General features: G+C 35.2%; 1 protein-coding gene and 2 non-coding genes across 4 annotated transcripts in view; 2 read left to right on the top strand and 1 right to left on the bottom strand.

The window, feature by feature from the left end:
- Positions 1 to 4,444: 4,444 nt before the first annotated feature.
- On the bottom strand, positions 4,445 to 4,515 carry Trnag-gcc (transfer RNA glycine (anticodon GCC)). The gene has a single exon. It is a non-coding gene; the product is annotated as a tRNA-Gly (tRNA).
- A 303-nt stretch (positions 4,516 to 4,818) lies between these two features.
- On the top strand, positions 4,819 to 4,889 carry Trnag-gcc (transfer RNA glycine (anticodon GCC)). The gene has a single exon. It is a non-coding gene; the product is annotated as a tRNA-Gly (tRNA).
- A 5,601-nt stretch (positions 4,890 to 10,490) lies between these two features.
- Positions 10,491 to 14,289, top strand: part of LOC106095672 (integrin alpha-PS1) — a 329,533-nt gene continuing 325,734 nt past the window's right edge. For both annotated transcript variants that reach the window (XM_059366739.1, XM_013262960.2), the window contains exon 1: positions 10,491 to 12,332. In XM_059366739.1, coding sequence (XP_059222722.1) covers positions 12,145 to 12,332 — 188 coding nt within the window. In that variant the 5' untranslated portion in view covers positions 10,491 to 12,144. The remainder of the gene's footprint in view (positions 12,333 to 14,289) is intronic.

Here is a 14,289-nt window from a genome sequence, read left to right as displayed (position 1 = left end):
ATATCAGGTAATGGATCACTGCGGATCATACTTGGCACGTATGTTCGAGGTCATAAGAGAAGTCTTTGGGCTAAATTTCAAATCGGTTAACAATGGGCCCCTTAAGAGGCTCACGAAGTAATAATAATGGATCGGTTTATATTGGTTAATATCCAAATTTGAATCAATGTGGCCCATTTGCCATCCGCCAAGACCTATTTGAACATGAAATATCTTTGCAAAATTTCAGGTAAATAGCTTCATTCATTCATTGAGACGGACGGACCTGACGCTATTAGTCAGACTAGGTAAGGGAAGGCGATTAAGAATATGTATAGCGTTTAGGATTGTCATTGAGCTCTCAGGGACTGAGATCTGTTTTAGACTGCTTGGCCATAATACGGTCCTGCAGGCGGAGATCCGGGCGATCGTGGAATGCGTGAGGTGGACGTCGAGTTTAAACATCTTTACGGACAGCCACATTGCCATAAGGTCTTGCGGTGTAGGAGATTAAAGCCTTCTCTGAAGATGGCACAATCCGTATCGTTTGGGTGCCGGGCTATAAGGGAGTAAGGGGGAATGAAAGGGCAGACGATTTGGCGGTGGAGGACTGCCGTCAATAAACTTGGTTGACCCGAAGCCTTTCGGGTCAACGCAGTCCAAGTTAAGGGCGCATGCATCCCTGTGGAACAGCGAAACGGTCGGTAGGACGGAGAAAATCCTATAGGGGGATCCAGATCGTGAGAAGACTAGGCTATTACAGAAAGGTAGTAAGAAGGGGGTCAGTATAGCTCTCGGTATCATTGCGGGACACATAGGACTACGAGCTCACTTTTGTAAAATCGGTGCGTTAAGTGATAGCATGTGTGGGCATGCAGGAAAGATGATGTTATCATTGCCCAGCTTTCGCGTCTAACAGATATCATCACACAGGCGAGGACACAATACGAGACATGAACCAACTAAGGGGCGTGGCATGGAAAACAATTAAGTATTTTGTAAGTAGCACGGAATTCACAACTTAGATTTTCTTTTTCGAGGTTACTTTTTTTTTAGTATTTAGAGCGCACAGCAAGCCGATTATTGGCTTAGGTGTATGCCCAAAGTGATACACATCCGGACCCTCTTTTCAACCTAACCTAATGTATAGGATTGTTAGAGGATCGAAATATTGATCTTCGAGGTGTTACAATTAAATGACTTGACTTGACTTGTTAGTTAAGTTCGTTTGGATAGATAGGTATGAAGATTTTGCGAGTTCCCATATGAAACATAAAAACACCTAGAGGTCATAATTATAGACCAATCAAACTGGAAGTTTACTAGAATTATATTATTGACCTTTAAAAAGTAACATACCCAGCAGGACTTGGGACAGTCCCCAAACTGGCAATTTCACCGGTTTTTAGTGACCGATGACTGGTTCCCTTACTATCCATATCAATCCCTATCCACCGGTGATTATTGTACAGGCATGACATACCTAAATACCAAGAATTTCGAACAAGTCATTTCATTGATTTAAAACACTGGTTCAACAAACCGGTTATTTAACCGATTCGTCATTTTCCAGGTTAAAAAAACTCACCACTTCAATTGTTTAAAAAAATCGGTCAGTCCCCTTAATTAGACAAACACATTAATCACTTCACCTATTTGAACAATTTTCTTATAATTGTTTTTTAATTTCATTTAATTTTTTCACTTTTTAGAATTTTTGTTTTTAACATAAAAAAAAACAATAAATAAACTCAAAGTAAAAATAAAAGTTATGTAAAACTTAAGTATTCATTAAATAACAAGTAATAGCGTGCCGAATCTTGTATACCCTCAACCATGGATCGTATTTGTCATGTTCTTTGCCCAGTATCTCAGTTTATATGGGGGCTATATCTGTTTATGGGCCGATTCGGATCATATTTGGCTTGGATGTTGGAAGTCATAACTCAAGTCTTTGTTTCAAATTTCAAACAAATCGGATGAAAATTTAGGCTTCTAAGGGCTCAAGAAATCAAATCCAGGGATCGGTTTATATGGGGGCTATATCTGTTTATGGGCCGATTCGGATCATACTTGGCATTGATGTTAGAAGTCATAACTCAAGTCTTTGTTTCAAATTTCAAACAAATCAGATGAAAATTTAGGCTTCTAAGGGCTCAAGAAGTGAAATCCGGAGATCGGTTTATAAGCGGGCTATATCCTTTTACTGATAGATTCGGATCATATTTGGCTTGGATGTTGGAAGTCATACCTCAAGTCTTTCTTCCAGATTTCAGCCAAATCGAATGAAAATTGAGGCTTCTAAGGGCTTAAGAAGTCAAATGCGGGGATCGGTTTATATGAGGGCTATGTCTTTTGATTGACCGATTTGGAACATACTTCGCATGAATGTTGGAAGTCATATCTCAAGTCTTTGTTCTAAATTTCAGCCACATCGGATGAAAATTGAGGCTTCCAAGGGCTCAAGAAGTCAAATCCGGGGATCAGTTTATATGGTGGCTACATCTGTTTATGGACCGATTCGGAGCATACTTGGCTAGGATGTTAGAAGTCATAACTCAAGACTTTGTTCCAAATTTTAGCCACATAGGATAAAAATTGAGGCTTCTAAGGGCTCAAGAAGTCAAATCCGGGGATCGCTTTATATGGGGCTATGTCTGCTTATAGACCGATTCGTATCATACTTGGCATGGTTACAGTCATAACACAAGTCTTTGTTTTAAATTTCAGCCAATTCGTATAAAAATTGAGGCTTCTAAGGGCTCAAGAAGCCAAATGCGGGAACCGGTTTATGCGGGGGCTATATCCAAATCTGAACCGATATGGCCTTTTTGCAATCCCCAATGAACTATCGTAATCAGAAGTATCTATGCCAAATTCAAGCGGTTATCTTTACGCATTCGACCGCTATTATGATTTCGACAGGCGGACGGACGTGGATAGGTAGACTCAGAATGTCGAGACGATCCAGATCAATATTTCGAGGTGTTACAAACGGAATGACTACATTAGTAAACCCCCATCCTATGGTAGTGGATATAAAAGAAAAATATTTCTTAATTTTTATACCCACCGAAGAATCTTTCTCTCAAATACTCCAAGCACTGTCTCATCTGCTTTCACAAGTATCCATGCTTCAGAACCATATAACAGCACGGGTAGTATCAGTGTCTTGTATAGTGTAAGCTTCGTCTGTCGAGAAGTGGCATTGTTTCTGCTTACTCAGTAAAAAGTAGCATCTGTTTGCCTGTATTATTCTTCAGATTTGGACATAACTCCTATATAAACCGATCTCCTAATTTGACTTCTTGAGCCCCTGAAAGCCGCAATTTTTGTCCGATTTGGCTGCAATTTCGCACGTAGTGTTCTGTTGTGACTTCCAACAACTTTGCAAAGTACGGTTGGAATCAGTCGACAAGCTGATATAGCTCCCATATAAACCGATCTCCCGATTTGAGTTGTTGAGTCCTTACAAACCGCAATTTTTGTTCCATTTGGCTGAAATTTCGCATGTAGTGTTTTGTTATGGTGTTCAACAACCAACAACCATCGATCTATAACCTGATATAACTCCCATATAAACCGATCTTTCGATATGACTTCTTAAACCCTTACAAGCCACAATTTTCGTCCGATTTGGCCGAAATTTCGCATGTGGTGTTCTGTTATCCCTTCCAACAACTATGCCAAGTACGGTCCAAATCAGTCTACAACCTGATATAGCTCCCATGCAAACTGGTATCTCGATCATAATTATTCGGCTCCTAGAAGCTTTAATTTTTACTGGTTTGACAGAAGTTTGGTATGTAGAATAAAATTATGCCCTACAACTAAATTTATTTTGTATACATTTTTAGCAGAATCCATGGTGGTGGGTTCCCAAGATTCGGCCGAACTGCACTCTTGTACTTGTTAAATATCGCTTTTTCATTAAATAAATAACATTTGTAAACTGCTCAACCCTTTCTTCATTTATTGATGGTGGAATTGCTTCAAATTAATTTTACATTTACCAAATATTTGCGCACTTACCTGCTTACACGTCACTTTCGTTTGAAATTGAAGCACAGACTGAAAAAATTTCTCAGACTGCAGCCGAAGCAGCACGCAACATCAACTTCTCTGCGCACAAGTAACGGTTTAAGTTGTTGTTGTACTTTGAGTATATTTTGTTCGAAGCAGATAGCAACAACAAGAGCAACGTTGTTGTTTGTTGTTTTTTTTTGTAATACGATGCGTCTGCAACAAGAACAGCAACAAAAACCACGAATGCATATTTAGGAAAAAATGAACTGCACCAAACATGGAGACTTTTAAACCGTTTTTTTTAGGAAAAATACGCCAAAGCGGCTAAGTACTGCACTAAAATGACTAGTGATTTGTCCGATAATTTGTGTTAAAAGAGGGAAACTTACCCCCAAACATCCTGCAGGGTTAGCTTGCATTATTATAAAAAAAATATGTTTGCATCGGCCGGGAATCGAACCCGGGCCGCCCGCGTGGCAGGCGAGCATTCTACCACTGAACCACCGATGCTTCTTGAATTAAGTAGACAAGTAAACTCCAATTTTAAAACCAAAAGCTAAAGCAAGCAACTAAAAAACTACTTTCATGTCTTTAATTTACGCAAAAAAGACACCAGCTCTTAAATACAGCACGCTAGCAGAGAGATAGCAGCACTTGAAGTGCTTAAGCCAAATCGCTGCTCTTTAGCCACAGCAGCAGCAGTGGGGCAGCGATTTGAAATTATAAATAGACACAACACCAGTTGCTTTCATACACTCACACACACACACATGCAAACAGACCTGAAATGTGATTTTTAGCTTCACGGTATAAGCATCGGTGGTTCAGTGGTAGAATGCTCGCCTGCCACGCGGGCGGCCCGGGTTCGATTCCCGGCCGATGCATAACGTTTATTTTTTGAATGAATAATTTATTAAAAAGGGAATTGTGCGATTTTGTGATTATATCTTTGAAAGATTTTAATTTCTTGATTTATTTATTTGATTTATTCTAAATTTTTTCAGTTTTATGACTTAAACAAATTTTCAAGAGAAAATTTTATGAAAATTTAACTTTTGACGGTTTTGTCAAAATTTTATTTTATTGAAAAATTTTGTTTCTTAAGATTCTATTGCTTTCTATTCAAAGAATAGTATAGCAAAAAACATTTAAAAGTCAGCAAAAGTGTGTTGTTGCTAGAAGCATTTGACTGGTTTCCCGTATCGCGATTTCAATTTCGACGAAGAAATATCATCAGCGGGAGATGTCACATGGATCATGGTGCTTTACAACCATCCCAACTGGAGTAGGTTGTAAAGCACACATCTGAATTTGAACAGGGCTCTTTAAGACAATAGAAATATGAATCAAGTCATAGGAATCAAGTTATAGAAATGTTGTCGAAGTTTTTACAAAATCATAGAAAAATTTTATTTCTATAGGAATTTTGTTGACAAAATATTTCTTTATACCCTCCACCATAGGATGGGGGTATAGCTATTTCGTCATTGTGTTTGTAACACATCGAAAAACTGATATGAGACCCAACAAAGATTAAGTCATTCAAAGTCGATTTAGCCATGTCTGTCGAAGCACGCTAACTTCCGAAAGAATAATAAAAATGGATAACAAAGACCTCTGTTTCAAATTTCATCGAAAAATGCTACTCTTATGAGCTCAATACTCTAAATCGGAAGATCGGTCTATATGGCAGCTATGTTCAAATATGGTCCGATCTGGACCATATTCAACAAATAGGTGTAGGAGTCCAGCAGAACTCATTGCTCCAAATTCCATCGAAATCGGATGAAAAATGGTCCTTTTATAGGCTCAATATCGGGCACTATATCGGGAGATCGGTTTATATGACAGCAAATTGCAAATTTTGCCCATGAACATTTCACTAGGAAACAGGGGCAAACTTCTCACTATGACAGCGGTATCCAAATATTATTCGAAATCGGATGATAACTGGATGTTTTATGCCCCTAATACCCTATATCAGGAGAACGGGCGGTCGGTCTATAGGGGTCCGGTCGAGCCCACACTTCACAGAAATAAGTAGGGTTCTACCAGAACACACTGTGCAAAATTTCATTGTAATCAGATGAAAAATGACCAATTTGTTGCCTCAAGACTTTAAGTCTGGAGATCGGTCTAAATAGTAGCAATATATAACTAAATTCCGATTTTATGGGATCAGAAGGTCAGGTTTATACACAAAGCATAAGAAATGATCAAAAATTGTTTGGAAAATATTTTTATGCCCAAGATATTTACAAAATTATAAATACCCAACTATTGGGTATACATGGGTATATACCCGGATATTAACCCAATTTACTAGGTAAATACCTTTTGAGTATTTACCCATCACCCATCTCTATAAATCAGCCATATCGCTTGAAATTTTGCATAAATACTTCATATTAGTGTTGGTAGATTGGAACTGTAAATGAGCCATATCGGTTCATGTTTTAACATAACTACCATATAAACCGATCTTGGGTCTTGACTTCTTGAACTTCTAAAGGGCGCAATTCTTATCGGATTTTGATGAAATTTTGCATGAGGTATTCTGTTATGACTTTCAACAACTGTGCCACATATGGTCTAAATCAGCCCAAAATCTGATATAGCTGCCATTTAAACCGATCTCCCCATTCGACTTCTTGAGCTTCTAGAGGGCGCAAATCTTATCCGATTTGGATGAAATTTTGAACATTTCGTTTTGGAGTGACTTCCAACAACTGTGTCAAGTATATATTTTTCTATGACTATAGATAGCTGTAAACTATCTTTCAAATAATTAGTGACTTGGGATCCATGGTGAAGGGCATATGAGGCATGGCCCGGGGTTCTAAGCTCGGCAGGGCCGAATATTTGGCACCTACCACCATGAATTCTGCCAAAAAAATATGGGAGCTATATCAGGTTATAGACCGATTCGGACATTACTTGGCACAGTTGTTGGAAGTCTTAGCAGAACACTACATGCAAGGTTTTAGCCAAATCGGACCAAATTTGTGGCTTCCAGGGGGTCAAGAATTCAAATCGGGAGATCGGTTTCTATGGGAGCTATATCTAAATCTTAACCGATTTCGACCAAACTACTCAGATATGGTGACAGTCGTGGAGGAAAGCGTTGTGCAAAGTTTTGGCAAGATTGGTCAATAAATGCGCTTGCAGAGGCTCTAGAAGTGAAAATCGGGCGATATACATATAGGGCAGCTATATCTAAATCTGGGCCGATTTCCATGAAATTCACCAGTAATATCGAAAGTCAGAAGAGAATCTTTCCTACCAAATTTCAAAAGAATCGGTTAACAAATGAGCACTTTATTGCAATATATCTCAAAATCGGACCAACATATACATGGCAGCTATATCTAAATCTGAACCGATTTCGACCAAACTTCTCAGATATTGTGGTAGTCGACGAAGAAAGCATTGTGCAAAGTTTTGCCAAGATTGTTCGATAAATTCGCACGCAGTGGCTCTAGAAGTAAAAATCGGGCGATATACATATATGAGAGCTATATCTTAATCTGAACCGATTTCCATGAAATTCACCAGTAATGTCGAGAGCTGAAGAGAATCTTTCCTACCAAATTTCAAGAGAATCGGTTAACAAATGAGCACTTTATTGCAATATATCTCAAAATCGGACCAACATATACATGGCAGCTATATCTAAATCTGAACCGATTTCGACCAAACTTCTCAGATATTGTGGTAGTCGACGAAGAAAGCATTGTGCAAAGTTTTGCCAAGATTGGTCGATAAATTCGCACACAGTGGCTCTAGAAGTGAAAATCGGGCGATATACATATATGACAGCTATATCTAAATCTGAACCGATTTCCATGAAATTCATCAGTTATTTCTAAGGTTATAAGAAAATCTATCCTGCGAGAGAATCAGTTACCAAATTAGCACTTTCTTGCAATATATCTCAGAATCGGACCAACATATATATGGGAGCTATATCTACATCTGAACCGATTCTGATCACACATCTCAAATATTGTGGTAGTCGTTAAGGATAGCAAAATTTTGGCAAGATTGGTCGATAAATGCGCACGCAGTGGCTCTAGGAGTGAGAATCGGGCGATTTTTTTATATTTTTATATTATTTAATTTTCTTTTGAAAAATTTTTTTTAATTTTTTTAGTGTAGAATATTTTTCTTTTTTTTCAGAGTTGTTTTATGCCAACCCAAATTTTTGGATTTTTTGTTTAGAAATATTTGTTAAATTTTTATTATTTTTTTTTAATTTTCTTTTCTTTTTAAATTTTTTTTTGAATTTTTTTTAGTGTAGAATATTTTTAAATATTTTTCTCTTTTTTTAGAGTTGTTTTATGACAATCCAAATTTTTGGATTTTTTGTTTAGAAATATTTGTTAAATTTTAATTTATTTTTTTAAATTTTTTTACTGTAGAATATTTTTTTTTTCAATTTTTTCAGAATTATTTTTTTTTTTGGTATTTTTTTGTTGCTTAGTGTACTAATACCAAAGGGCGCTTACTTACGCTCTTTGGCTAATACCAAAACTTTGCCAAAACACAACATGCGTTCGATACTGTGGAACCTAAGATGCTGTCCAAAGCAAACATGTTGTATGTTGCAAGGTATGATGAGTGTGAGACACTGCGACTTTTTCTCAAATACTACCAGTAACACTTCAAAGCTCGAACGTGTTGGCGGTGAAACACGGAAACGCGCAGTTCGGTCTCGGCGAAACAGCAAACGCAACGCGAAGAAAAAAATATAGTGATATTAGAAATAATAATTATTCAATATATTTATAATAACAACAAATGGAAAAAATAATGCAAGTGAACAAAAATAATATATACAGCGGTCAAAAAAAGTATTCATCATTAGCAAAATTGATAATAAATTCACTTATTTTGGGTAATTGAAGAAAATTTAAAGTAAACAAATAATGCAGTTTTATGCAATAGTTTATTTTTCGTAAAATGTTTTAAAATAAATTCAAAAAATAAATTTAATTAGCGCAAAAAATGCAATTTTATATAATAACACCAAAAACAGAACAAAAAAAGTATTCATCATTGATGTGCTATCATCAAAGTCAAATTAAAATATTATTTGGGAATCCCCCTTTTCTGTTTTATTTAGTAAAGGAGGCTTTGCCCTTGACAGCAAATATTTAATTTCATTGAAAATATAGTTTTTGTCAAAATGGGTCGTAAGCAAAACGAGGTTTCTGATGAGGTAAAAGTTTTGATAATAAAACACCACAGGAATGGTTTAACTCAAAAAACTATCAGTGAAATATTAAATAGACCACGATCTACTATACAATCCATCATCAGAAAGTGGACAGAAACGAAAACTGTTGACAATAAACCAAGATCTGGTCGACCAAAAGCACTTTCAGTTGGAGATGTGCGTTGGCTAGTGCGGCAAGTTCAGAAAACTCCGAAGACAAATGCGACCATTCTTCGTAAAAACACTATGGAATATTTAGGGAAGGAAGTTACTACACAAACAATTCGAAATACACTCAAAAGGCATAGTTACAGAGGAAGAACTGCACGTAAGAAGCCCTTTATAAATAAAATAAACCGAGTGAAAAGGCTAAACTTCGCAAAAATGTATGTAAAACAGCCCGAATCATTTTGGAAAACAGTCATTTTTGCAGACGAGAGCAAGTTTAATCTTTTTGGGTGCGATGGAAAGGTCATAGTGTACAGAAAACCAAATGCAGAGCTTGAAGGACGAAACACAGTTGCTACTGTAAAACATGGTGGAGGTGGTTTAATGGTTTGGGGGTGTATGGCGGCTTCAGGAGCGGGAAATCTTGAAATTATTAATGGAGTAATGGATCATAAGTATTACATTGACATTTTAAAGAGGAATTTAAAAGATAGTGCTGTAAAACTTGGGCTTGGTAATAACTTTCAATATTATCAAGATAATGACCCCAAACATTCTGCTTTAAATACCAAGATGTGGATGCTGTATAACTGCCCCAAAGTCATTAAAACTCCTCCTCAAAGTCCCGACTTGAACCCAATTGAACATCTTTGGGAACATCTCGAACGCAAATTGAGAACGCGCAATTTTTCGAGCAAGAGTCAAATGCAACAGGTGATAATGGAGGAATGGACTAATATAGACCAAAATATAACCGCTAAATTAGTCCAATCGATGTCAAACCGTTTAAAAGAAGTTATAAGACGCGGTGGTCGAATAACAAAGTATTAATTTTTTTAAATTATGTTATTTATTTTTTTGTTTTTTTTGCAATGATGAATACTTTTTTTGTTTAATTTTTTGTGTTCAGCTGTAAAATGGCCCTTTTTGTTCCAATAAATACTATTTTTTTCTTTAAAAACAATGAAATTGTGTACATATATATCACACAAGCACTACTGCATCATTAGTTTAATATGTTTTTATTCCAATTGTCTTTTGTAGACTTATTAAAAAAAAAACATTGAATGATGAATACTTTTTTTGACCGCTGTAAATGGGTATCATCGAAAAAAATACAAGTAAACAAAAGCGAAATAAAAACAAAAAATCGTTGAAAATGAAATATTAAAAATTGCATAATAAGAAGCTTATCTTAAGTTAAAAAAAGATAACCAAAGAATTTGTTGGTACTGAACGGAATTGTTTTGAGTTTGGTCTAAAAATAAGAAAAATGGAATTTGTCCTGTTAACCACGTGAATGGAAATGTGAAATGTGTCTCAAATTGAAATAAAAATATATTTTTGATGAGTAAAATAAACAAATTTGGGAAATAGTTTTCAAGTGCATTTATGTTATTTTGATAATTTGAATATCAAGTGTTTTCGTGAGAGTTCTGAACTACCTGCTTGCCTGTCTGCCTGCCACCCAACATCGTTAGAAGCTGCATTATCAAGGCAACACAAGTGCATTTTACAACTACCAGCCGTTGTGGACTACCCAGCCAACAGCCACTATACGAGGCAAACAACCAGCCGGGCAATTTAAGTCAACCTACCTGTTGTGAGGTGTTAAAGTGTTTTGTTTTTTTTTTTTTTTTTTGTTTCTAACGCACAGGCAGACAACGAATGGTGACGGTGTGCATCTTTTGTGAAGGTTAATTGTTGGTACCACTGACCATCCATCGTTAAGGGAGAGAGAATCGTTTGTCTGTCTGTCGGTGTAGCATCTCTGTTGGGTGCTCAAAACAAAACAGAAATCATAAGAAAACATTTCCAACCAGACTTAGTTTTGCCAGTTTCTAAGTAAATGCAAAATACCATGAATTAAACATACCAAAGACGAAGCCTAAACCCAGTGGTTGTCGTTGTGTATGTCAATGCCAAACAACAACAACAACAATAAAAGGGGCGACATTAACAACAACAAAAATAGCCACATTGTCCAAAAAGCACTAATTCTTAGTGGTAAACAACTTTAGTAAACCAAGTCCATACAAGTTGCGATACAATTATTGTTCTACCCTCTCTTCATCTCACACTCATTCACTCTTTCATACTCATCCCCCACCACATGCTATCAAAATACAACACCTTAGAAAACCAAACAAAGCCTCTGCTCTTTTGGGATATATGTGTGAGAGTAAAGAAGCAGCAGCAGCAGCAGCAGCACGTTTTATAGGGAACACAAGAGTGAGTGTTTGTGTATGTGTGTGTGTTTGAGAGATATCATAAAAGAAAAGTATAGCTCTGCAACAACAGACAACGTGACCAGTGACCGGTTTTAACGATTAATTTAAAGTTGTTTACATACTACTCTCCTCTCCAGATCTCTAACCGGCCGATTTCGAGATCACAGTGCTAAGCTAAACAGCTAAGTTTAAGGCAATTCCCAAGAAAAACCCAGCCACATGGCCTACAATTAAAAAAAAACAAAACAAAGAAGAAGAAAAAACACCAACAAAAAAGTTCCCCATAGCAGAAAAAAGGGAATACCAAACAAACGAAGGAGGCCAAATACTTTTGGCGCCCATGAAAGTGCAAAAAGGATGCTTTTCTCCCCCCTTTTTTTTGCGATATAAAATGAAAAACTTGTGAACAAACAAAACAAAACAAAAATCGAATATTATTTTAGTCTTTGTTTAAAAGGGAAAAACAAAAATATTTCTAAGGGATTTTATTTTGCACACCTACTCCAACTCTATACCACAAAAATGTATAGCTTACCGAAGTTAATAACGGCGCTGTTCTCAACCTTCTACTGTGTGCTGTACTCGCACAGCTTTAATCTGGAAAACCGCCTGCCCATTGTTAAATTCAATGCGAATCCCTCATCATATTTTGGGTATTCAGTAGCAACACACATCGTTGGCGAATATAATTGGCCAAATAATACAAAATGGTAAGTGAAGAGAGATTTATACAAATTTTGCGGAAATTGAAGGGATGGGAAAAATGTTGAAAAACTTTGCTGTGTAGGAAATAAAATGTGACAAAGGGGAGGGGGCGGACCCTCCCCCTTACCACAATTTCCAAAAACGCCAGATCTCGGAGATGCGTACACCGATTTAAGCGAAATTGATATAAAATTTTTGGGTCAACTAACCCTAGGGGGGACGCCCTATCTCAAAACCCAACCGAACGGACATGTTTACCGACTGGGACAATATGGGTATCAAATGAAAGGTACTTAAGAGTAGAATACGAACTTGGTATAAAGATGTCGCCTTTAGTGTCGGGGAGTCCCCCACCCCCCAAAAACGCCACCCAACAGGACACTTTTACTGCTTTGGGCAATATGAAAGGTAGTTAAGTGTAAAATACAAATCTGACATAATAGTGTGTATGAGGGGCCTACCCACCTCCCCCCAGCAGGACACTTTTGTCGCTTTGGGCAATATGGGTATCAAATGAAAGGTATTTAAAAGTAGAATACAAACTGACATAAAAATGTATTGCTTGGTGTCTGAGGGGCTTTCTTACTTTCTTTCAAAACCCCCGAAAGGACATATATACCGATCGGGACAATATGGATATCAAATGAAAGATATTTAAATGTATTGTAAAAAGCTGATATAAAAATGTGTTCCTTGGTGTCTGAGGCGACCCCATCACCCAAAAACCCCTCAACAGAACATATTTACCGATTGACACCATATGGGTATGAAATGAAAGGTGTTTGAAAGTCGATTACACAATTGTTATAAGAATTTGGTCCAAAGCGCTATGGGCCCTCTGCAACTCCAAAAATTTTCTATAGAAAAATTTTGACAAAATTTTCTATAGAAATAAAATTATGACAAAATTTTCCATAGAAATCAAATTTTGACAAAATTTTCTATAGAAATCAAATTTTGACAAAATTTTCTATAGAAATAAAATTTTGACAAAATTTTCTATAGAAATAAAATTTTGACAAAATTTTCTATAGAAATAAAATTTTGACAAAATTTTCTATAAAAATAAAATTTTGACAAAATTTTCTATAAAAATAAAATTTTGGCAAAATTTTCTATAAAAATAAAATTTTGACTAAATTTTCTATAAAAATAAAATTTTGACAAAATTTTCTATAAAAATAAAATTTTGACAAAATTTTCTATAAAAATAAAATTTTGACACAATTTTCTATAGAATAAAAATTTTGACAAAATTTTCTATAGAAATAAAATTTTGACAAAATTTTCTATAGAAATAAAATTTTGACAAAATTTTCCATAGAAATAAAATTTTGACAAAATTTTCTATAGAAATAAAATTATGGCAAAATTTTCTATAGAATTAAAATTTTGACTAAATTTTCTATAGAAATAAAATTTGGACAAAATTTTCCATAGAAATAAAATTTGGACAAAATTTTCCATAGAAATAAAATTTTGACAAAATTTTCTATAGAAATAAAATTATGGCAAAATTTTCTATAGAAATAAAATTTTGACTAAATTTTCTATAGAAATAAAATTTTGACAAAATTTTCTATAGAAATAAAATTTCGACAAAATTTTCTATAGAAATAAAATTTCGACAAAATTTTCTATAGAAATAAAATTTTGACAAAATTTTCTATAGAAATAAAATTTTGACAAAATTTTCTATAGAAATAAAATTTTGACAAAATTTTCTATAGAAATAAAATTTTGACAAAATTTTCTATAGGAATAAAATTTTGACAAAATTTTCTATAGAAATAAAATTTTGACAAAATTTTCTATAGAAATAAAATTTTGACAAAATTTTCCATAGAAATAAAATTTGGACAAAATTTTCCATAGAAATAAAATTTTGACAAAATTTTCTATAGAAATAAAATTTTGACAAAATTTTCTATAGAAATAAAATTTTGACAAAAGCCTGTAGAG

The sequence above is a fragment of the Stomoxys calcitrans genome, chromosome 4, assembly GCF_963082655.1.
Source record: "Stomoxys calcitrans chromosome 4, idStoCalc2.1, whole genome shotgun sequence".
In the NCBI taxonomy this organism is placed as follows: domain Eukaryota; kingdom Metazoa; phylum Arthropoda; class Insecta; order Diptera; family Muscidae; genus Stomoxys; species Stomoxys calcitrans.
Note: the sequence above shows the minus strand (reverse complement) of the source record. Positions and strands in the feature narration are given on the sequence as shown.